Source organism: Petaurus breviceps, unplaced genomic scaffold (assembly GCF_028583685.1).
Source record: "Petaurus breviceps papuanus isolate PSGF00001 unplaced genomic scaffold, PetGlider_PUasm1.0 90769, whole genome shotgun sequence".
NCBI classification, from domain to species: domain Eukaryota; kingdom Metazoa; phylum Chordata; class Mammalia; order Diprotodontia; family Petauridae; genus Petaurus; species Petaurus breviceps.
Window position 1 is genome coordinate 11,127,409 of NW_027187341.1, and position 26,088 is coordinate 11,153,496.

At 37.6% G+C, this 26,088-nt stretch overlaps 2 protein-coding genes across 10 annotated transcripts in view; both read right to left on the reverse strand.

Annotated features, from left to right (window-relative positions):
* Positions 1 to 26,088, reverse strand: part of SUGT1 (SGT1 homolog, MIS12 kinetochore complex assembly cochaperone) — a 241,438-nt gene that overhangs the window by 80,247 nt on the left and 135,103 nt on the right. The window contains exons 2-3 of one of the 2 annotated variants that reach the window (XM_069068639.1): positions 7,583 to 7,624; positions 7,415 to 7,472 (exon numbers count right to left, since the gene is read on the reverse strand). In XM_069068639.1, coding sequence (XP_068924740.1) covers positions 7,415 to 7,472; positions 7,583 to 7,624 — 100 coding nt within the window. Of the gene's footprint in view, positions 1 to 7,414; positions 7,473 to 7,582; positions 7,703 to 26,088 lie in introns of those variants that run through there. The other variant, XM_069068638.1, reaches the window with a different exon arrangement.
* The window catches only part of ELF1 (E74 like ETS transcription factor 1), a 132,675-nt gene continuing 117,607 nt past the window's right edge, over positions 11,021 to 26,088 (reverse strand). For all 8 annotated transcript variants that reach the window (XM_069068632.1, XM_069068635.1, XM_069068630.1 and 5 more), the window contains 4 exons: positions 22,570 to 22,653; positions 21,457 to 21,649; positions 19,186 to 19,653; positions 11,021 to 13,130 (listed from right to left, as the gene is read on the reverse strand). In XM_069068632.1, the coding sequence (XP_068924733.1) occupies positions 12,506 to 13,130; positions 19,186 to 19,653; positions 21,457 to 21,649; positions 22,570 to 22,653 (1,370 nt within the window). In that variant the 3' untranslated portion in view covers positions 11,021 to 12,505. The remainder of the gene's footprint in view (positions 13,131 to 19,185; positions 19,654 to 21,456; positions 21,650 to 22,569; positions 22,654 to 26,088) is intronic.

A 26,088-nucleotide genomic window follows, 5' to 3' on the forward strand; every position in this document is an offset into this window, starting at 1 on the left:
GACACAAGAAAATCCCCATCATACATCAAAATACTTATATTAACACTTTCTGTGATAGAAGAGAATTGGAAACAAAGTAGTTGCCCATCAACTGGGAAACGGCTAAATAAACTGTGATACATGAATGCAATGGACTACTAGCTATAACAAATGGTCAATGTGATCAATACAGAGAAGCATGGAAAGATCTGCATGAACTGATTCAAAGTAAGGTAAGCAGAGCCAAAAAATTATAAACAAGGACAACAATGTAAAAAGAAAAAACAACACACACAAATTGAAACTGAGTATTTCAAAATTACTTTTTAAAAAGTATGGTTCGAAAGAATATGAGAAGCTATTCCCAACCCAAGCCTTTACAGAGGCTGGAGGTGTGCAAACACACACAAATTGAAACTGAGTATTTCAAAATTAATTTTGAAAAAGTATGGTTCAAAAGAATATGAGAAGCTATTCCCAATGCAAGCCTTTACAGAGGCTGGAGGTGAGCAAAAGGTTCACTTTATTGCCTATATTTTCAGACTTTTTCAATAAGTTGATCAGTTATACTGGGATATTTTTTTTCTCTTTGTCTTTAAAAAAATTCCATTTGTCATATGTGATGGCTGGAAACTAGGGAAAACTATGGTAATATTAAAAACAAAATATGTCAATTAAAACTTATTTTAGAAAGAATATCATGGCTGAACAAGCTATGACATGTAGAAGTGATGGAATATTACTATCATGTAAGAAATGATTTAGGAGATGGTTTCAGAAAAACGTGGGAAGACTTTTATGACCTGATGCAGAATAAACAGAGCCAGAATAATTTATTCAATGACAACAAAATGGTAAAGACAAAACAAACAAAGCTGAAATAAATTAGAAACTCTTTAATGACCATAATTCCAGAGGGCTAATGATAAAACATGCTTCCACTTCTTCATAAAGAGGTGAAGGTCTCAGAGTACAAATTGAAACAGACAGTTTTTTGGACCTGGACAACGCAGAAATTTGTTTTATATGATGAGATAGATGTATTTTTGGTCTCAGTTGGGGGAGAAGAGAGAAATAAAACAGATTTTTGCTGACTGAAAAAATAATTTAAAAAAAATAACATTATTTCACAGTCAGACTGTAGTAAAATGTAAGCTCTTTCAGGGCAGGATCTATCTTGTTTGGTACCTCCAAGGAAGCACACAGGACTCTGCAGTGAGTAACTAACTGCTCAATAAATATTTGTTGCACTAAATTGCAGCCAGAGAGATAAATACTGTATGGCAATTACTTCCCTTAATCCTGTCCAAGGTATATTATTATATTCTCATTTTCCACTAGACAAAATTTATTCATTAAATCATGGCAGCACAAAAAAGTGATTAATTTAATGATACAATCCCAAGTAACTTGATACTTCTGGAATATGGAAGAATTCATGTATGATTTTAATATTTTTCCCACTTTCCCTGAACTCTCAATTCAAAGCATGGTTGGTTCTGATGCATACCTGACAACACAATATAATAAAAGTTTTATAAGTAGTTGCCTAGCCTCTATGTTTCTGAACCAGAGGTACTAAAACCCAAAAATGAAAGCTAAAAGAAAAAAAAATTCTAAACATAAATATCACCTTTCAATTACGTGAAAAATAATTCACATTCTTACCCTTGCACAAATTTACATGATACACTACACAAATGCCTTTGCATAAAAAGTCTCCATTATAATTTTTTATGAATAGGACAAGGACCAAGATAACTACAGTTATTTCCAATCCCTTTTCAAGGCTTATAAATCACATTACTTCATATGATCCTCTCACTCTATGAAATTGGTAAGATTTCTATTTTTATAAATGAGATAATGAAGGCAAGAGAAGCAAAGTGACCCATCCAAAGCTAGTAAATAGCTAAGATTCAAACACATATCTTCTGACTACAAGTACAGTTTCAATTCTACCATCCATATGGAGAAAAATTATTCTTTAAATAAAAAGAAGAGAAATCATTGCACATTAACAACTTATTCACAATCTCTTCTTTCATGTTTTTTTTTTTTTAAAGCAATCGGGGTTAAGTAACTTGCTCAAGGTTACACGGCCAGTTATTTCTGGGTGTGGTGCTGAGTATCTGAGCCCGGATTTGATCCCCAGGTCATCCCAACACTGGAGCTGGTGCTCTTACTCGCTGAGCCACCTGGCCGCACCTTCTTTCATGTTTTAAGGTAATAAAAAAACAAAACAAGGCAAGAACCCTAAATTTCTTTAAGATTAATAAACCTATATAGTATGTGGTATAAAATCTCAGTAAATCAGAAAAATTCAGGGAATATGGTTTTCTTAGCTCAAGGATGCCATAAATCTTTCCCAAAATCATAGAATTAGAACCAGAAAGGACATTATTATTCATTTACACCAATGCCTTCATTTTATAGATTAGGACCTTGAAATGAAATGTAAGTCTCCTGACTCAGTCCAGGACTTTCTCCATTACAATATATCTATTCTTGCCTTAGTAAGTACAATATATGGAACATAATTTAATTTTCTTTGATGATTTGAGTATATTATTAAGTTGTATACTGTTTAAATGGTCCTTCAGGAAAGTAAATGAAATAGCTTAATTTCTTAAGTAAAAAAGAACTTATTATTAGAATACTTAAACATATGCTGAATTCACTGTTAGCAATGCAATAATTTAGACTAAGAAATCATGAATCTAAAGCAAGCAAAGTAACAAAATTCCAACCAATACAAGTAATCAGACAAATTCTAGAAGTCTATTCTAATGGGATTTTATCTATGGTAAATGTTCAGAATTCAAATGTTTCAGTAACAACAGTTACTACTGTCTACACTATAAACATACACTGAAACACATCTAAGGACAAGAAGTACTTTGGAACCAAAATTTTAATCAACAGAATTAAAGCCTTAAAATGGCAGCAATGTATACAGGTTCCAAACTAACCTGCTTCTTGCAAACTTAAAATTTATAGTGCCACAAATGCATACCTTTCAAGGGCTTTGAGAGAAACATGATGTTGGTTCAACAGTATTGAATGCATATCACAGGGAATTTCACATAAGGAGCTGATGGCATAAATGAGTTTCTGCCAATACATGCTAAGATCAATTAATCCTTAGTTACCATGTAAGAACTCTCTTGGACTTAAAGCTGAGTGATCTTATACAATGATCTTAAGATAAAAATTTTTAAATTTTGCACCTAATAGCCCATCCCATCTACCTGCCATCCGTCCCCTCCAAGTTTTAAAAGACTTCAAAAAATATTAACACCTGATATGTTCCACTATTATGCATCTCACTTAGAAACATAATAAAGTTTAGAATGCTACAAAGAGGCAACTCCAGTTAAACTTGAGGTATCCCATTCTCCAATTCCTATAATTTCTCCAAGTGATAAAGGAATTTTGCAGATTTGCCCCTACAGAATCTCCTATACTCATCTGCCAGAGGCAAAGCCCAAAGTAGCAAAAGCTAGTAATAATTTTTTAAATGCCAGCCCTCAGGTCAAATCAGTGACTTTCACTTACACAGCACTTCACTGAATATTTGCAAATCATTTTACATAACTATTGAATATCTAATTTGCTACAAGCTAGTTAAAAGGTACAAAGGGTATACGTTATGATACAAGACAAACATTAACTACAAAAGGATTTGGAATTGGTTAATGAAATGGACCCAAAGAATAGTAACAGAATCAATATCAATCTAGAGATAAGTCTCTACTAAAGTAGGAATCTCAGGGATCTCTCCTTGATTCTGTCCTGTCCATTATTTTTATCAATGACATGGGCAAAAAACATATGTAGGCTGCTTATCAAATCTTCAGTTGACACAAATTTGGTATGTATAAATAACATAGAGTATGACAGTCAGTATCCAAGAGAAAGTTGAAACACTAGAACAATGAAGAAGTTGTTCTTCAAAGAAGCAAGAAATTTTAAAGGGAAAACTGTAAAGTCTTACACTTAGGTTCAAATAATTAACTGCTTTAACAAAAAAGAGGAAGGTATAATTAGTCAAGAGTTTTATGTGTAAAAACTTTTACCTTTTTGTGGACATTGTCAATTCATTCATTCAACAAAAATGTATTAAACTCCTACAAAGTGCCAGGAACCATATTAGGAGGTAGTGATACATAGGAAAAAAACTAAAAAGTCCATGCGCTCTGGGGGCTTACATTTTATGTGTCAATAGTGTGACATGGCAAACAAAAAAATAACAAAACCTTAGGTTCCATTAATATTAGCATAAAGTCCTAAATAAGGCAAATTACATCTTGCTGTATCTTGGCCTGGTCAGGAGTATAACTGGAATATTCAGAGTCACCTTTTTGTTTGTTTTGTTTTGTCTTTTTGGAGGGGGGAAGGCAGGGTAATTAGGGTTAAATGACTTGCCCAAGGTCACATGGCTAGTAAATGTTAAGTGTCTGAGGTCACATTTGAACTCAGGTCCTCCTGACTCCAGGGCTCCATTCACTGTGCCTTCTAGTTGCTTCCAGAGTCACATTTTAAGGACATTAACAGCCAGAAATATTCCAGGGGAAGACATACCAGCTGGTGAAAGGTCCAGAAACTTTGTCATGTAAGGACCACTTAAAACTGAAGTGAAGACTTATGGAACCATATTAATAGTTGCTTGTCTTTCTCATGGAAGAGCATTTAGACTTGTTCAATATAGCCTCAAAATACAAAAAAACAGGAGCAACAAGCATTTGGCTAAATGTAAGGGAAAGCTTCTTAACATTCAAAGCTGAACAAGAGTACAATAAGCTGCCTTAGATGACAGTGAGTGCAGCTAGGTGGCACAGTGAATAAAGCACCAGCCCTGGAGTCAGGAGGATCTGAGTTCAAATCCTACCTCAGACACAACATAAAACTAGCCTTCACCCCTTCAAAAAGCAAAAAAAAAAAGGGGGGGGGAGTGAATGCTTCATGAATTTAGATCTTCAAGTGAAAAAAAATGATCTATTATTATGGGATATGGTCAAGTGTGTTCAGGTACCAGAGGACTAGATAACCTCTAAGGTCCACTTTATCTCTGAGATTCTGTGAAAACCTATTCAGATTTGCAGACTATTCTAGGGTAAATATTCTTGAGAATTTTATCTCAATCACCAGACATAAAATGAGCCTAGAAGAATTTCTACTGTTTATAACAGTATAAAAGCATACTTCCTATGAAATCTTGCAGGCTTTTTGCAACAAAAATTAAAAACTTACTGGATAAAGAGTTAGTTTCATAAAGTACTTTCAGTTTATTCCACTGAATATCAACCACTGAAAAAATCAAGCACATACACATATCAGAGATTTCAGTGTACAATATGCACATCTAGTCAACTTTTTTAAACAGAAAAATGTTGAATCTAACATTTAATCAAACTATTTTCCTATAAAATTATTACAGCAAAAATACTTTATAATAAATCTTAAAGCACTACAAATGTAATCACAATAATTACTTCCATAAATAGCAACAAAAGCCTTCATTTATGTACAATTTAATGTTAAAAATAATAACCTACGAAATACTTTTCCCACAAATTAAGTCAGATCTCAAAAATTGGAGAAATATTAATTGCTCATGGGTAGGCCATGTGAATATAATAAAAATAGCAATCCTACCTAAATTAATTTGCTTATTCAGTGCCATACCAATCAAACTACAAAAAACTTATTTTATACAGGTAGAAAAAAATGACAAAACTCATGTGGAAGAACAAAAGGTCAGGACTATCAAGGGAATTGATGACCTAGCAGTAAAACGATCTTGAGCTGGATTGCAGAGTAGTAATCATTTAAAATATTCTGGCATTGACTAAGAAATAGTGTATATACCCTTTGACCCAGCAATAGTACTACTTATTCCAGATCCCTAAGAGATTTTAAAAGGGGTGGGGGGGGCGGGGGTGGAGAAGGAAGGACTTATAAGTACAAAAATACTTACAGTGCCTCTTTTTGTGGTCGCAAAGAATTGGAAATAGAGGGGATGCCCATCAATTGGGGAATGGCTGAACAAGTTGTGATATATGATTGTGATGGAATACTACTGTGCTCTAAGAAATGAGGAGCAACATAGTTTTGAAAAACCTGAGACTTATAGGAACAGATGTAGAGTGAAGTGAGAAGAACCAAAAGAACACTGCAATATTGTATGATGATCAACTGTGAATGACTTTAACTATTGTCAGCTATACAGTGATCCAAGACAATGCACCTCCAAAGAAAGAACCTATGGAAGCTGAACGCAGATCAAAGCATACTTTTTTTACTTAATTTTTCTTGGGTTTCTTGGTGTATTTTCTTTCATAACATGGCTAACATGGAACAGTGTTTTGCATGACTGCACATGTATCATCTATAGCAAATTTCTTGCTTTCTCAAGAAGTGAAAAGGGGAAGGAGAGAATTTGAAACTCAAAATTAAAAAAAAAAACAAATGGTAAAAATTGTTTTTACATGAAATTGGAAAAAAAATTTTTAATATTTTCCACTGGAAAAAAATAATAACCCATAATTCTACATGTACTTCCAGCTTCACTAAGTTCTTTCCTCCCAAATTTCCAAGACAGAAGTACAAATTTTACAAAGTAAGAAAATGGCTCAGAAAAGTTAAGTGATTTACACAAGTACAAACGGCTGGTCATTAGAAGCCGGAACCCAGGTCTCCGGATGACAAGTCTAGATCCTTTCACAACATTATCTTGTTTATCGATCTTTCATATCCCCCGAACAACAGTAAGCTCCATGGGAGGGGGAGGGGGGACGTGGGAGGGAGGGAGGGAAATGTGAAACTCCCTCAATTCCATCAGTGATTGCACAGAGTGCACACTTAATAATAGCGAATGAATTAATATTCTTCCCTCACTCAAAATCATACCAACCCACGACTTACCCACACCAAGACACTTAGCAGAAAATTCTAGCTACAAGTTATTTTCACCACAAATGCAAAAAGTGGCTGGACGGTCAATAGGGGTTCTGCTTAACTGATTCCCCCCACCCCTTAATTATGAAATTAAGGGAGGAGGGAGCTGTGGAGAAGAGACTCTTTCAAAACGGATGAGAATAAGACAATTGCTGTTTCCCAAAGCACAGGGTGGGGGGTGGGAGGAGTGGCCTCCCCCCCTTAACTCCTGGTGCCTGGCACGTAATACAAGCGTTGAGACAACAGGTTATTGATTAAGCACTTGCCCAGTGCCAGGGGCTGGGGGCGAGGGGCGGCCCCCCAAGTCCGCCGTGGTTTGTCTCCGGGTCCGCCGCGGGGAGATGACTTTCTCTTGACACCTGTCAGCGGGAGTGGGGGAGCGGATCTGAAGCCCCCTAGGGGTAGGGGCTAGGGAGATGCGGAGGGGCTGGGAGGGGGCAGGGGACGGTCAGCCTGTCACCCCAGCTTCTCTCACCTCGGCGGCCGCCTGGGGGTCCTCGTCGATCTGCCCGTCCGACAGGGGTGGGAACAACCTGCCGGAGAGACAATCAGGTCAGCGACGGTTACCAGAGTGGGGGGCACAGGAAAAAAGGGCAGAGCCGGGGAAGGGGGCCAGAACTCTCCGGGGTAGGGAGTCACTCACCGCGACACCGTTGCAGATCCCGCTGCCGCCATACTTCGCGCTGTCTCTGCCGCCGCCCAGGGGGGAAACTTCTGGAGAAACACCCAGCGAGCTTCCGTCCAGAAGAGCCAGTGAGGAGGTGAGCTAGCGTGAGGGGAAGAGGGGAGGCGGGGAACGGGCGCGGGGGCTGACGGGAACCCGGAGGACTGGCGGCATTGCTGGGGCCCCGCCTCCCTCCATGTTACTAAGGCAACCCACGGCGCTACCCACGCTCTGGCTTCCTCCCTTCCCCCGGCGCCTGCCCCGCCTCGCTGTTAGCCCCGCCCCCGCCTCCCCCCTCCTCCCCAGCAGCCTAGCTTTCACCCCTCCCCTCCCCCACCTCAGCCTAGCTCCCACCACCCCGAGATTTTCGGAAAGTCCCTCCTTGAGCTGTTATGAATATACAAGTCTAGTATTCTCCTCCCATAGATCAGAGGTCAAAGGGTATAAACCGTAACCAGAATAAATCAACAGTCATATGAAAAAATACTCCAAATTATTACTAGTTAGGCGCAGAATTGAAAATTAAAGTTTCCAGGTTTCGCCTGACACAAAGCAGGGAAGAATAGAAACTAAATATTGGAGACCTGGGGGTGGGGGAGGAGGCACACTAATACTTGATAGTTGCTGCTGTGAATTGGCGTAATCTTGATAACTTACTTGAATTGATAGGTGTGATCCCACTGCTCAAGGAGGCCAAACAGGAAAAATATACCAAAATATTTGAAGCTGTATTTTCCGTGCTGGCAAAAAACAAAAACAAAAAACTGGTTGAGTTCCTAATAAATGGGGAAAAGGCTGAAAAATTATGATGCGATGTTATTGTGCATGTTAGAACAAGGAATGGCGGGGTAGCCAGGTAGCACAGCGAGTAAGAGTGCTGGCCCCAGTGACGGGATGACCTGGGGATCGAATCTGGGCTCAGATACTTAGCACCACACCCAGAAATAATTGGCCCTGTAACCTTGAGCAAGTTACTTAACCCCAATTGCTTAAAAAAAATTTTGTTTAAAGAACAACGAATGGTGTTCGGTAAAGAGGGGCCTTGGAGTTAGGAAGCCAAGTCTATATCCTACTTTTGAAATTTATAGCTGGGTGATTCAGGGCAAGAGAAATTAATCAATAGACATTAAAAGTCTACTGTGTGCCCAACTTTATAGTCATTGCCTATAAGGACCTTATTATATTTTATCAGAGGAAATAACATACACAATATGAACAAGTTTAAATATGCACAAATGAATATTTTGGAGGAGTGGAGTAAGTAGATGCTTGATAAATGCCAGTTGACTGGCTGGCTACCAGGGTTCAGAAAGGGCCGTTTATGTAAGGGGACTTAAGCTAAACTTTGAAGGGAGATAATTCTAAGAGATAGATGTGGATGTCTTGACGACTGGGTGCGGAAATGAGGGGGGTCCCAGCACCCTTAAACCTCACCAGAAGACTTACAGGAAAGAGGAAGGGAACAAGCATTTATTTTGTGGCTACTCTGTGACAGGTGCTTTACAAATAACATCTCATTTGATCCTCACAACAACTCTGTAAGGTAGGTGCTTTTAATACAGAAGTTTGCCTAAGGACTAGCTAGCAAGCAGATGGAGACAGAGATACAAAGGCTAGATAGGCAGGTAGGCTGGCAGATAAATAAGGAGAGAAGCAGGCAAGGTAGCAGACAGAAAGGCAGGCTGACAGAGAGAAGTAACAGGCACCGTTCCCCAGTGAAATGAAGGGGTAAGCACAGGAAGCAGTCGTTCTCAGAGGACAAATGCTACTTTCGGCCTCACAGCCACCATCCTTACGTCAGAACGCACAGAACGCGCTAGGACACCGTCTGGCGCGTTACGTCACCATTCCACGATCTCGTGTTTTCTCTGGCAACGGCCCAAGAGAGACTTTACATCCGGGACCTAGCAGAGTAGGAGGTAGGGGGAGCTTTGACTTCCGGCTATTGAGCTCGGTGCTTCCGGTTTCCTCAGCTTCTGTTCTCTCCCAGCTTTGGCCAGTGATATGAAGTCTAGCTTCCGTTTCTTCTCCTAGGCTTCCACTGTCTCCAACTTTCCAGAAACGTCGGAGCAGTAAATAGCCGAGCCTTCGTGTTTTAATGGGAGGAAAGGAAAAAAACGAAAAAAGCGAGGGAAGGCGACTCGAACCTTGCTTGGAAGGCAGAGGACCTCGGCGCGAGGCCCGTTTGTGTTTCTTTCCTGGCTGGATTTTATCCCGGGGGGGGAGGGGGACCGGAAGAGGGCACTTTACTTTCTCTTAAGACGTCCTGTAGTACCAAGCGGGTGGCGAAGTGTCGGATTCCCGGCGTTTAAAACTAGGTCCCACTTCTCTCTCCCCCTCCCCCACCCTGGGCACCTACCCCTTTACTGGTAGCTATGAAGTACCGGGGGTCTCCAGAATCTGAGTGAGAGTTTAATCTTTAAGTGCGTAAAATTAATAAAGCTGTTTGGAGTGCGCCTTATTACCCGATTAACACTGCCCAGAAACTTCTGAGGACATACTGTGAAAGCGACTAGTTAAACTTAACATGGAGGTTAAATTTTTGAAGTCACCTGAGCCCAGCCTTGAGTTGCAGGTTCTTAAGGAGATATAAACAAATAAATCAACTTTTTTTTTGTTTGTTTGACTGGATTTGGAGCAAGAAAGTCGACTAGGATTAAGGAATCGCAGAAGAGATTTCACTTTCTTTAGACCTTCTTTGCCCATCAGGAAAAGGAACAGAAAGATGATCTTTAGTTCCTTTGCTTACAGCACCTAGCACTCTTTTGTCATTCCGTTTTTGCCACTGGAAGGCAGGACCGTACAAGCAGAGTTATTCTTAAAGCCCTTTATATTTGCAAGGTATTTTGACACAGCATGCTCAGGCTTTCTATCAAACCAATCAATCCTTTAGTAAATCCCTAATGGTTCTATTAATAACTTAACATGCTTGATTTTTAGCCTAGTGTTAAACAATTCTAGCGTAAGAAAATAAAACCAATAATTAAACAGGAAAAAAATCTCCATTTTAACATCGATGCTCAAGATTTGGAATCTGAGAGGGTGTCCAGTTGGGAAATGGCTAAAAAAATTATGAATGTGATTTATGGAATACTATTTTGCTTAAAGAAATAATGAAGGAGATGGTTTTGTAGAGAGGCAAAGCAGACTGGCAAACTAACAGATGGCCTTAAAGGGCAGACTACTGACTGTTAAAGTATTTTTGCATCATAATAAAAGACAATTGTATTTCACTATCTAGGATCATTAATTTCAGTACCTACTGTAATCATTGTATGAGATATGTAATCCTTTTTATTTGATGTTAACAGTATACTCTGCTTAATAGCTTACCGTGTAAAAATTTTACATTGCAAATGTTCTCCAATATACAGTTTTAAAAAATAAATATCCTCCCCTAAAAACAAGCAAGAATCCTTGAACTTTTCGCATGATTTATTCAATAATAAACCAATTAAAATACAAAATAGGAATTTCAAAACTTTTAAATTTGTCTTTAAATACAAATTCACTCTGTAATAATATGAATACATATAACATTGATTTTTCATCTATAAAAATCTATACTAGGAAATAAATTTGCTGAAAACTTTACTTTTTTCTTGTGAAATTAAATGTACAATATTTACAGTTGAAAAGGTATTCTAAAACTACTCCATCTTCCGATGCCTGGATATGTATGCATTTAAGTGTGTCTGAATGTGCACACGTGGGTAATATACACATATATATGTATACAATTCCCACTCCCACCCCCCCAATCCCCATTACGTAAAGAACAGGAACAGAAAAGTTAAATTTTTGTAAGCTACTGAGAAGTGAACCAGATTGGCCCAAGGCTAAAATTTTTCAATAAAATTAAGTAGGCACTTAGGAAAGGTACTACCCCCCCTGTTTATTCAGACCACTAGTATATATCATTTAGTAAATGATGGCCATCATTTACTAAATGCTACTCAGTAGTCTAAGGGATTAATGAATCTCCAAAGCATCTAGGTAGAACATATACATTTGGCAAAAAATGCTGATGAAGAACTGTTACATTGGTTTTTTTCCTCAGGTATAATTTATTTACAATAACCTGATGTTTTAAATGGCATAATAAAAATGTTTAGTATGAGACTTTTTAAATCAGAATATTTTAGAGCTAGAGTTCAACTTGATAACATGTTAACAGATAATAGCTATTTTTTCCTCCTACGGGAGTGTGGAAATAACATCATTTGAGAACTGGCCAGAGCCTTAAAGATCACCTAATTCCCCAGATGAAGAAACTGAAACGCAGAAGATTAATTGATGTGCCCAAGGTCACAGAGAGTTGAAGTCCAGACTAAACCACTCCAGCATAGCCCTTGCAAAGCAGTCCAGACTCAAGACTGAGTTTCTCCCCTCCGCCCATTCCATTTTACATGTTGCACACCAATTCTTTGTGGCACAGTGTTACCAATGGGAAGCAGATGGGCAACTGAAATCAATTTTTAAAATGTATATCATGAGATAGGCTTTATACAAGTGGAATGAACATAAGTTTCTATATAAACTCACTGTTGCCTTACATTGAACTAACATATTTACATAGGAAACTAGCTATAATGGAGAATCAGAAAGAGGACTTAAAAAAAAAATTAAACTGTAGCAATTGAGTCAAAGATCTCAAAAGAAAGCCTTCATAATATAAAATGCATGTTCCTTCATGCTTTAATTCTAAAATATGTCCTTAGAGCAAGTGCAGCATTTTTTTTGTTTTTAACTTTTAACAGAAAAGCACAACTAAGTTATGACTAATAACTGCCAAAATTATGGGGCTCTGTAACATTTGCTTCAAAATCAAATCCTTTATACATAACCAAAAAATGTTGCAGTAATTTAAAAAAATAAATCATCCATAATTTGTTTGGTATCTTAGTAAGAAGGGGGTTCCAACTGTTCACTGTCTCTTTTCACAGCCACCTGAGGTGGGAATTCATTGGAACTTGACACCATCACCACAATGGGCTGTGGCGGCAACTCAATATTCTGCTCTGCTTGTTCAAGGTCTTCTATCCTGTTCTCTTCCACCTCCTGTTTCATCATTTCTTGTATAACAGTTTCTTTTGTGTCCTGTGCTTTGATTACTGAAGTGATCACCGTGCCTGGTGGGTGAGCAACCAGCTGTGAATTTCGAGGGGAAAAGGTCACCACAGGAGTAGTAGCACTAAAGGATGGAGATGAGGTCACATTGACTGTCCCATTGCAAATGGTCTGGACGTTGCTAGTAAGAACCTGTTGTACATGGGCAGGACTGAAAACAATAGAGGAAGGAGGAGAGCCTGGCTTTGGAGACTGCAGCATGACATTTTCTTTCAGGACAGTCATAGGCTGTGATGATGGAATGGCTTGTAAAATAAATTTCTGAGACCCAGCTCCTGATGCTGGATCTGTGCTGGCTATGACTGTTGTGAGTGGCACTGTCTGGAGTGTGACTGTATGCAACTGCTGATTCCCAGGAGAAACCACCACAGGAACTTGGGTAGGAGTCTGAAGAGTCCTGTTGAAATTGCAAAACAGAAGCAAGAAAAATGAAAATACATCCAGGGACATAGTTAATGTCTTTTAAAATGAAAATTATGCTTACTAGACAAGATTCTTTTTAAATGTCATTCTTTGACCAAAATAAGTTGTATGACCAATGTGCCCTACAACCCCATACAAATGCTAAGGGAGACACATGACTATAAAATATAGAAAAATTAAGTGGGGGTTGTTGTCATTAAAAACATTTTTTTCAGTTTATAATTCCTAAATTTCTTTGTTATCCTTTCCACTCACACAGCCACCACCACCCTAATTTTGCATTTCCATATCACCCTATGCCTGCACTACAGCAATAAGCCTTCTTGTTAAGTCTCCTCCCTCTAGAGTACCCTCTACTGTCACCTCCCCACCCCCCACCACTATTCAGTAAACTCCAATTACCTCTCACAGCAAATGTAAAGTTCTCTGTTTGGAAAAGTCCTTTACAGCATGGCCCCTTCCTACCTTTCTAGTCTTCTCACAAGTTACTAACCACCCTGTACTCTCTGATCCAGTGACAACTAGCAGCCTCTTTGCTACTGCTTGCAAAAAACATTCCATCTCCCTCTATGGCCTTTTCAGTGGCTACTCTCCCTCCCCTCCCTTGCTCCAATCTCATCATCTTTTCTTTGCCTCTACAGAACAACCAATCACCACACCTTTGTTTAAGATCACATTTTGTGGCAGGGTTCTTTGAGTTCCTTTTCAATTACATTAAATATTTTCACCAGAGACTCATACAATGGATCAAAAAGCCTTTACTAACTACCAAATAAACCAGTAACTATTATTCACAAGAACATAACTGCAGAGAATCAAAATTGTAAAACTGGCATTTTATAATGTAAGATACAAATGTCACAGATAAAGCTGAGATTCTGAAATGCAGCTGGGTCCCTCCCAAACATTAAGTTGAATGTAAAGCTAGATTTTCTGCAGACAACATGCTATTCTAAATTAGCCACTTACAAAGGTAATAAGATTGTTAATTCAAATAGCTAATAGCTAAGTTACTCTTAGAAATTATTAAACTGCATTAATAAGGTTACAAGTTTTGTATATATAGAAAGGGAAATTTCAAATTTTCAGAAATACCAGGTATTCTATCTGATAGAACCAGAAAAAAGAAGAGGAGCATCCATAGGTAATATGGCACTTTGCAAATGATTTCAGCAAGTTTCTAATCCCTTCCCGACTTCCTCTTATTACTTAGAAATACCAGTAATAATTAATTAACAAACATTTACATAGTATTTATTATGTGCCAGGTACTTTGCTAAGGACTTTACAAGGTAGTTAATTTTTTCTATATTTTAATAATTTAAATTAAATACAAATTTAATCTATATATTATATAATAACATATAACATTATATATGTATAAATTAAATTAATAATTAAGGGTAGTTAAAGATTTCATTTACATTCTCTATTGCTATAAACATTTTAAAATAGGTTCTATTTATTTTATTTAAAGGGAAAGTTGTGAATCTGCAATCTTATACCAGCTCTGTCACTTATTGGGTGACAGTGGGCAAATTAATCGGGGGTCCTCAGTTTTTTCTACTGTTTAAAGGGGCGACTGAAATAGATCAGGGGTTCTTAACTCTTCTGTGTCATGGACAACCCTTTAGCAGTCTAGTGAAACCTATGACCCTGTTACCAGAATAATTTTTTAAATTAAATGAAGAGAAATACTAAATTTCAGTTAGAAGTTAATGAAAATAAAGATGTAACTTTTTTACCCATACAAATTCAAAGGCCCTCTGAATCTGTCTATGTACCTCTTTAGAGTGCCTGAACTCGATCTTCTAGGACTCTTCCAGCTATAGCATGGATTTATTTTGGAATGGAGAAAGCATACAGAGGAACAAACATAAGAAGAATAAAAGGGGAATGAATGACAAGTTGAAGTAGAGGGAGACAAAAAGTATATCTCAAAGTCTGCAGTGGTTCATCCGAGACTGGGTATCAGAAGGGACTCAAAAAACAACTGCCAAGAGATATAGATTACGATTTATGGGCTAAAAAAAATCTTGAGGAAAGGGAGGTTTCTTAGGGGAGGGGAAGTAATAGCCAGAAGTCAAATCCATATCCAGGAGTTACACCTGTAACATCCTGTAACAACAATAAGGTTTCAAAGATGCATCAGAAGGCCACCATCTTTGCATTTTATCTGGGGTCCCCTCAAAGCAGGAGGGAAAAGGGGGAAAATAAAGTAGGAAAAAAGCAAGCAATGTGGATAAGATCCTCAAAGTCAAAAAGCTTCATTCTTATGCAATGCAGAAAAATTATTTAGAGCCAGCAATTTAAGAAAGATACATAAAGAACAAGACCGCTAAACAGGTTATACTAAAAACAATGACATATGATGCAACAGGGGTAACTTCCACCTCAGCAGCTCCAGCCTCTGTTTGACAGACACAGAAAGACCCACAGAGGGTCATCTGGTCTAAACCCAACCCAAATTATCTGTCATCTGCAACATCCCTGACAAGGTCAATTAGTCTCTGCTTAAGTGACCTCCAATGACAAGTTATTCCCTTTCCTTGCAAAATCTTCTATCTTACTTTCACAGACTGGAATTACCTCTCCATAACTTCTACCATTAAACCTAGTTCTGACTTCTTGGGCCAAAGATAATAAGACTAATTTATCTTTTCACATGCCAATATTTTCATGTATTTTTTTCTGCGGGGTGGCCAGGTAGTACAGTGAGTAAGAGCACCGTCTCCAGTGTTGGGATGGCCTGGGGATCGAATCTGGGCTCAGACACTTAGAACCCACCCAGAAACACCTGGCCGTGTAGCCTTGAGCAAGTTACTTAACCCCGATTGCTTAAAAAAAAAAAAGTTACTTCTGCACAAAAAATCTTTACACCTCCTCAATTTTGTAAAAGCTTCCTTTGAACTCTCCTATTACCTCAAGCTACCAAGGTATATTTAGGTTCTCTCTTATCAAACTTCTTGCTAAAGTCAACTATAATAATCTCACACAAAAGAGGCAAAAGAAAGCTGTTACAATGGAGGGGGAAAGTAGGGAGGTGAAAGGGAATGAGTCAACCTTACTCTCATTGAATTTTGCTTAAGGAGGGAATAACATACACACTAAATTAGGTACCTTACTCTACAAGAAAGTAGGGAAAAGGGGGGTAGGATCACAGAAAGGAGGGCAGACTGGGTGAGGGGACAGTCAGAAGCAAACACTTTTGAAAAGGGAGAGTCAAAGGAGAAACTAGAATAAATGAGGGGCAGGATAGGACAGGGAAATACAGTTAATCTTTCACAGTATTACTACTATGGAAATGTTTTGCATAACTACACATGTATAACCTATACTGAATTTCTTTTCTTCTTAGTGGGGGTGGGTGAGGAGGGAAGAAGAGAATCAGTTTTAAAAACAAATGTTTAAAAAAACTTTTTATGTGCAACTGGGAAATAAGATATACAGGTAATGGGGTATAGAAATCCATCTTGCCCTACAAAAAAGTAGGGGGGAAAGAGGTAAGGGGAGGGATATGAGAGGGCAGACTGGGTGAAGGGGTATTCAGTATGCCTGCCATCTTGGGGTAGGGGGTAGGTGAAAGATGGGGAGAAAATTTGGAACTCAAAATCTTGTGGAAATGAATGTTGAATACTAAAAATAAATAAATTCTGGAAAAAAATGAAGTAGCCTATATGCACAGTTTTCCCTGTTTGTAAAATGAGTTGGAGAAGGAAATGGCAAACCACTCCAGTATCTCTGCCAAGAAAACCCCACATGGGGTTTTGAGTCAGTCATACAGGACTAAAAAATGACTGAACAGTTAGGGAATGGCTGAAAAAATTGTATGATATGAACATAATAAAGTATTGTGCCCTGAAAAATGGCCAATATGAGGAATTCAGAGAAACATGAGAAGATCTGAATGAGCAAATAGAACAAAAAAAAAAAAACCTAGGAGAATATACTCACAATAACTAATAATAATTACAAATAAATGAGTATAACACTAAAATACAAAACAATTCAGATCAAATGCAATGATCAATGAGCATTCCAGATGACTATTTTTTCCTGTAGTAATACATTTTTCCTCTCAACTCTGAAGAGTGGTGGAGCACAAAGTAGAGAATTTTGTCCACTTTCTTAACTAGGCTGGGGGTGAGAAAGGGAGAGATAGATATAGGAAGGAAGAGAAGAAAAAAAAAAGAAAAAAACTACAGGGAATGATTTATTGGAAAGCAGTTTTCATGAAAATGCATAAAACAAAGCAATCTATACCCCACCATTGCTCTTCCTAACCCACTAACCTTTTTCCTTCTAAGATCTCTTACAATATGGTTCCCTAACAATGCTCTTACTTGAACTGTTTTTTTTATATAGTGTCACTTTTTTTAATCAGCCAATCAAATAAGCATTTCTTAAATAAGTGTCTGCTAGAAGCTAGGTATTAGGGATAAAAACACAAAAAAAATCAAACAGTTTATCTTCTATCATGTAGACAACATATCCTTGCTCAAAAAAATCTTTGTTAAAATAAGTCTAAAAATATGATTATTGCATAGAAACTCTGGGATAAAATGAAGTTAAATTTGCACACTAATTTCAAAGTGTCGTTCACCCTCAATTCCACATCTGAAATTAGTTTAAATCAAATGTTGATTCTACAGGTCTAAAATCTATATACTGAAATGCTCTGGAACACACAAGTGTGGGAATCTAAAGAAATCTTTTCATCACCAAAGTAGTATAAAATAATCCACAAAAAATCTTTTCACCAGAAACACTCATCTTTGGGCTCAAGGTGTTGATACCATAGAAACTGACAATTCAAACAAACTAACAAAACTACACTAAAAGATCCAGTTGTCTTATCTTTTCCCCTTCTTTTCATTCCCCAAACATAAGGAAATGCCATGCTCCTTCCCTTATTTATACAAAAGATTAGTCCAAACAGAAATGGACTTTTTGCCACTGTGCTTGTTCATATCATAATCTGGGACAGAGAGGGAAATCTTTTAAATGTTTAATAAAGTTTTTTTTTTCCTTTCAACTCCTACTGAGTAGTTAAAGATCCTCTGTAAATAAACAATTTATAAAGCAACCCTAGTTACCAGTCACTAGTTACATGACCATCTAGTTTATCTGGGCCATTTAGCAATGCTATGATGGTACCTCTCCACCAAGAATATTATTTTGGGATTAAATGCAAATTGAAAAAGCTCCCAACAAGGATAATTTATAAGGGTATGTTGTTATTTACAGCCTTTTTTTTTGGTCCTGCCCAACTTTTCATGACCCTATTTGGAGTTTTCTTAGCAAAGATACTAGGGTGATCTGCTATTTCCATCTTCTGCTCATTTTAACAGATGAAGAACTAAGGGAAATAGGGTAAAGTGACTTGCCCAGGGTCACAAAGCTAGTAAATATCTGAGTTCACTTTGAACCCAGGAAGATGAATCTTTCCTGACTCCAGGCCTGAGCATGCTATCTACTGGACCACCTAGCTTCCCAAAGTTAAGTGACTTACCCATGGTCACAGCTGCTAATTGTCTGAGACTAAATTTGAACCCAAGTGCTTCCTGACTCTATCCACTGAACCTACACCTAGATGCCTATAAAGCTATAAATGCCTATTTTGCTTGATCTTTGCCAGTTCTATCAGAGGCAAAGAAAAGCTCCTAAGCTTTTGTATATGGATTTTTATGTACTTGTATCATACCTAGTCTGGTTCAATCCAGGTACATTAAGCTGTACTAAGAAGGATAGGTAAAACAATAAATTTAAAAAATGAAAATCATGTAATTATACCAGATTGATACTTGTGATAGGTACAATATCCTAAATACCTGCCCACCCTGCCCCTTCCCTCCCACCCCCATGCAACTTAGGCTAGCCCTAACAATGATAAAAGATTTGTGGCCTCTATAATCTAGCTTGAGATCCACATAATTTCATTTCAGAATATAGACCACCCCCCATCATGCACAAATAAGGCCTAATAATCTACTAATTAAAAGTCTATAATTAAGTAACCTATTTATTACCTAATATTTTGAAGAGAAGAATTTAATGTTTCATCTTGCACATTACTGGCAGCTCCTTGACCTTCTGGAACAGCTTGTATCGGCTGCATAAGGTGAACAGTCCGAAAGAGCTGGACAGGATGTGGAGCCTGTGATGACTGAACTGTCCTCACAACCTCAGGTGACAGACCAGACAGGTGTGTCTGTGTGGCTTCCCCAGGTTCTTTGGCTTTTGCAGATTTAGAATTCCCTGGTTTCAGAACAGTGGTGGATCCTCCCTTTATCCCTGGATTTGAAGACACTCTGGATTTGCTGGGTTGGTTTCTACTAGAAGTGGTTGTTGAAGATAACAATGATGCATCTGAAGATTCCAGACTGGAACTTGGATCTTCATCATCTATGTAAATAAGGTCTTTTGGCATTTCCTTAAATTGATATACCAAGCGCTGACCTTCCACTTTAGCCAAAATACCCCTTTGGTAATAGTACCTATTTCAACACATAGACATGATTGAGTAAAGAGTTATTAAAAACATTTACACCACAAGACCTTCAGCACATTTCTTTTTTAAATTCCTTTCTGGGAACTACCATAAACACTTCTTTTAATTAGGCCATTATTATAATTACATAGATATGTATTTCTGTCTACCTATACACAGAAATAATTACCAACCACAAACTGATTCCTGATTGAGGGAATGAATCCAGGATGTAAATTATATCAGTCTCTAGCTCCACACCTCTCCACCTCCTCTTCTGCCTTTTTGCTATTTCACAGTTTATACTAAGTTCTGAGAGACTGTGGTAACAAAAGGATAATCTCAAGAATGTCAACTTGACCATGATTTTGTTGTTGTTGTTTTGCTTTTTGGAGGGAGGGAAGGGATTAAGTGATAAGGTCACATGGCTAGTAAGTGTTAAATGTCTGAGGCCAAATTTGAGCTGAAGTCCTCCTGACTCCAGGGCTGGTGCTCTATTCACTGTGCCACCTAGCTGCCCCAACTATGATTAACAGCTGCAATATAAAGATCATACAGAAAGAAACTGAAAGTAACATAAACACGAAAAAGAAACAAGAAATACTGATAAATTTGGATTTTCTGGACTTTTCCTTGCCTCCATTATTAGCAAAATTGCCTAGATTCTGTTGGGCCTAGAAATGTCATAAGTGTTCATTGTTAGGCTTAAAACTGTTTCCTATGTAAATGGAATTAACTCATAAATATATAGCTATATAGCAAGTAGTGTGATTCATCATATTTGTCATTAGCTTTATTAAAAGATAATCAAGAGTTCAAATCTGGCCTCAGGCACTTAACACACACACAGACACACACAAAACTAGCCATGTGGCCTTGGGCAAGTCATTTAACCCCAATTGCCCATTGCCCTCCAAAAAGCAAAAAAAAAAAAAAAAAAGATAATCAAATCCAAAAAAAAATCAAATTTCAGGAAAAAAAAAACAACAACATGATTTTGCTAATTTGACAAGCTGTTATTTATAAACTCCAGTAGAAGTGATACAAGATTTTTCAGGTGAACTAAATACCTTAAAAAAAAAAAAGATAATTCTGTTAACAGTTTTAATATAGTTTTAAAAGGTTAAAAAAAGAATACCATATATAACCCATTGTCATTTTATCTCCTTCAAATATAGAATCATTGCAGCCTTAAGTCAAAATTATCTGACTTTAACAACACCGAAACTAAAATAAGTTTCTGCAGTAAATTGGTCATTTTGATTAAAAAATTTTGTGATAGTTAAAATAAACTTCGCATCTAACACATATTTCTTCAAATGCAGGAATATAAATGTTGTATTTGAAAATCAAATTACTCCTAGGTAATCACATCTTACTCTATATGCCATTTCATTTGTCCTTTGTACTGATACAGCTTAATGGTGCAAGATTTTTAGAACACTGTGGCTGATTCATAATTCCTGTGAGGACCACAGCTCAGAATTTTCTAACCCCTGCACAACAAATGTCAACCACAACTTATTTCTTTACACATTATTTCCTGTTTTTAAGTCCAAAAACAGGACTAGGACCTCAAATGATTAAGTATGCCACCTCATAGGACATAAGAGTATTATTATAAAAGCACCACTTCCTTCCCCAGAAGAAAAATCTTAATATTTCAATTTAAGCATATGCTGCTATCTACAATTAATATTACTTTTAATACTCAAACATAATATAGCTTATAGTAATACTTTACTATTCTGAAACATACCCACTTTTAGCTTTCATGATACAGATACAACAAACTATTAAAACAACATACCTGAGAGCTCTTCCCATAGTTTCATAATTCATATCAGGTTTGTTTTTGTGTTTCCCCCATAACTTAGACACAGCTTTAGAATCCACTAGTTTAAAAATTCCTTTCTCCCGCTGGGTCCACTTGATATATTTGGGACAGGTAGTCTTGTCCTGAAGAAGTGCTAATAAGAACTCCCAAAGATAAATTGTATTTCCTGAAACAAAGGTTTGGGTTTTTAATTTTTTCCCCCTATTTTCCTCCTAGCATCAACCAAAAGAGAATTTTTTAGAATAAGACAATAGCATATTTTTTTAAAATGAGACTGAGAAAAAGTCTAGTATTTTAGTCCTATTTGATATTTCTTGGGCATTTGACCTGGCATATGTTACACTTCATGGCTTACAGGACAGAAATGGACTAATAAATTTCTAGAACTCATTCAGCTAAAAAAATTGCCATTTTAAAAAATAAAAAATTCTGTCAGTTTACCCAATTGCACTTAAAAGTTATAGCCATATGATGACTTTTCAGTCATAACAGTTGGCTTAGTATCCCAATATGGTTGCAGTTAAATTCTAAGATTTTAAGAGACCAGTCTTGGAGTAATAACCTCAGAACAAAGCCTTATTTGCTGGTTTTACTTTGATTTTAAATGGGAAAAAAGTATCCTCGATAAAACGTTACCAACAGTTACATTTAAACTGTAGAAGCTACTCTTACAGTTAAAACCTGCCTAGTAACCAGCTTTAACAATCTGCCTCATCTTCAAATTTGTTACATTAGAAATGGACAGATGGGAAGCTATCTGTGAAACTAGTACCAACAATGATGACATACAGGAAAGCGTTTCTGATCTGAAAATGCAATTAGTTGAATAGTTTTTCCAAGAGCCCCATCACTAGGCTGAAAAATAGATTACGCTGCTAACAGATAAAATTCAGACAAAAAAGGGATATCTTTGGCTTTGTTTTCCTTGATGGGAAGCGACAACCTTATCATGGGCATGTAGCAGTAGTGAAACCAATTTTGGCATGTCAGGAAAGCTGTTGGACTCACCCCTTCTGTTACCCCAAAAGCTCTTCAATTCTGACTGTTTTTCACAAGAACGTATTATAAGTAAGTTGTGGTTCTTACCCTTCCCATCTTTGTTTTTCTTCTTCAAAGATATATTTGGTGTAGTAGTTGGGGAATCTGGTCGAGGTGGTTTAGTTTTTCTCCCTGAAACCAAGCCAATTATACATAAATCCCTTTTCAAAGCTCCAAGAAAAAAGAACAGATCATTTTCATCTCAGATTTTGATATGCTGCTTAAAATCTAATTTTTTATTATAGTTCATGTGTTTTTGTCACAAAAAAAATTAATTTACTTACTATAAAGAAAAATAATTTTCACAAAACAGAACATAAGAATGGATAGAGCATTTTACATACAGAGTAGAAGCAGCTAATGAACTGGGGAAAGGATCTAATAAAATGATCATAGACAAAAGTTACTCAACCTCAGTTTTATCACTTCAGAACACTGCTGAAAAGTTCTGACCTATACATGTAAAAGCAGATGTGCCAGTTTCCTGACACACTGATGTTTCTGTCTCTCTGTGTGCTTCATATCTCTGGACTCAAAATGAACCAATCCACTTCTGATTTCAATATATCAGTTTATTCTGTCTACTATGTCCTGTGTTTATTCCATCTTCTATGGAAGTTCCTCAACGGCAGAGATTTCAGTTTCAATTTTCTCTGTCCTAGTAAGTGCCTGATGCTGTCACCTACATTAGTTTAGCAGACACTCTGAAACTGCTGTTGACTTACTGACACTTCCTAGCATTCCATATGTTTTTAACAATCCACAACATTTGATCCTCTCATCGTTCAATTCACTAGGCAACAACTTGTAGAATACCCTAACAATCAAATTTGTATCACATTAAAAGCACTATTTCAGCCACTGGTAAATGAGTTCTGTCTCAGGTCCCTGTTTAAGATTTTGTTTTGCGGGGCAGCTAGGTGGTGCAGTGAATAGAGCACCAGCCCTGGAGTCAGGAGGACCTGAGTTCAAATCCAGCCTCAGAAACTTAACACAAAACTGGTTGTGTGACTTTGGGCAAGTCACTTAACCCCAATTGCCCCTCCAAAAAGCAAGAAAAAAAGGATCTTGGGGCAGCTAGGTGGCGCAGTGAGTAAGAGTGCCAGCCCCAGAGTCAGGAGGACCTGGTTCCAGCCTCAGATACTTAACACCCACACAAAAAAGAACTGGCTGTGTAACCTTGGGCAAGTTACTTAACCCCAAATGCTTTAAAAAAAAAAAAAAGAAAAAGAGGTTCTTGTCTTGCAATATCTATACATACACACATATACATAATATACACATAGATACACATGTATATTCCCTTGAACTTCCATAAACTATGAGCAACAATTTAAGGAAATCTGAATGAATATTCCCTATAAAAAGTATGTTAAGACCTACCTAAGGTAAGACTGGGCCCTTGAGATATTTCTACCATGGTAGGTTTTTCATAGCGTATGCTTCTAATTGGACAACTGTCTAGAAAAAGGTCATCTAAGTATTCATATCATCCAATAACAGAAAAGGATGGAGAAGGAGCAGATGGGTTGTAGAAAGCAGGATAACGAAAGTTTTTCTGGGATCAACTGGGTAGGGGGAAGGGTGGATGGAGGATATAAACAGGACAGGAAATCTCTCTGTGGCCCCTTCTGAAGAATCCCAGATCCTTCCTTTATAAGATGCTCCAGGAGACGGTGTCTCTCAGGTTTTTCAGCAAATATTATCTTGCACCTATTTGTTCTCTGACAGATGCTTGGCTCTGGGAATACCTAAATATTTGGAAGATCTCCTCACTATGGGGTAAATAAATACTATCTCCTCTTTCAAAAGATGGTTGTCTACCTCAGGTAACCTGGGAACAGCACTGGTGGATTAGGCAAAACCAGTAGACCCCCCCTCGACCCCTTTAAATTTTTTTTCCTTGCCCAAGGGTCAGATGAAGGGATCAATCATGGTGCATCAGAAAAAAATACTAGTTCTAAAATGTGAGGACCCCAGTTCAAGTTCTGCCTTAGGGTATTTATTTACTCCAGCTGAATCATAAATTTTCACCATATCCCTTATGATCACAGGATCATTGTTATGAACTGGAGAAGGAAATGGCAAATCACTCTTTGCCAAGAAAACCCCAAATGGGTTCACAAAGAGTCGGACATGACTGAAATGACTCACCAATGAGACAGAATATGATATAAAAATGCAGCAAAGTTTGATTTATTTATTTTCTCCGGGGGTAAATGGTAGTTAGAGGGAAAGAAAATAATGATTCAAACACTGGTGTTAATAGAGTTAATCAGATTATAATTAATACCTAGCTGAGAAATTCCCCCCCAAAAAAGAAGACCAAAGCATCCAAGGCAAACTGCTCATTCACCAGGTCAAAGCTTCCAAGAAAAGCCACACAGGAGCAAGGATGCCCAGGAGAGGAGGTAAGACAAATGCTGTGCTGACTGGAAGGCAAAAAAGCAATGAGGGCTGTATGCACTGAAATATAACCAAACAGCTCTTTACTTTTCAATGCCTTCATGATCTGGCAAGAACACAACAGAGAATAAGATAGTAAGAAACTCATTAGGAAAAGCTTAGCATGGTGAGAAGGCAGGAGCCAAGTATTCAATTCAGGCAGAAAAAGGAAAAGTCATAAGGGTATTTCACGTTAGGTGAAAGAAAGAAGTTTGCTAAGAATAGGCAGAAAAGCTAAGATTTGGTTATTAGCAGGGATTGGTAACAGCTGAGTCCAGTGATAAACAAACTGTACTGTATACTCCCTGGATATTTTAGTTCTTGAAATCTTGCCATTCATTTTTTCTTGGGCTCTAAATAGTAATTATAATAAAGAAATTAAATATTTAGATTTATTTTCATAAAATATTTTTAATAAGAAAGCAACAGAGATTGAACTATGTGGTAAATAAATATTAAGCCTCAAGTAGCCACTTCTGAGGGAAAACCTAATGTCCACATGTCAGCTACCCAAATTCCAGACAGCAATCGAGGGGCATTAATCAGCCTTTAGAGGATATACCTTATCGGTCGCTCAAAGATAAGCTTTATCCACTGACAATTTTACCTAAAATCACAGACCTCCTGGCTGGAAGGGGCCTGAGAGATCACTTAGCTCAACCACCACCTGAAGACTGTTCGTTCTGTAACACCCCTGACAGAATCCTCCCGGTTCTGTTCGAATACTTCCCATCCTGCCAGAGATCAGAGCAATCTTTGTCAGGGAACCTCAAGAGAGCTACCAAGAGCTCAGATGGAAGAAAAACCCCATGGCTCACTCTGCTGCTCCAGGGACCTAGGACAACCTTGTGAGCCGATTTCTCTAGTTCTGGGACATAAGCCTCCTGCCTAGTGAGGAATATGGCTAACTTCTGGGAATAGAGAACTGAGACTGACTCCATTTGAGAAGTTCCTTCTTATCTCTTCTGTTTTCCTTAGATGCCCCAGTGAAGTGGCTACACAGTAAACTGGAGAAAAAATGGGGAAGGTTTCACAGCAATGATACTAAGGATTAACTTGAGAGAGAGAGTGAGAAAGAGAGAGAGAGAGAGAGAGAGAGAGAGAGAGAGAGAGAGAGAGAGA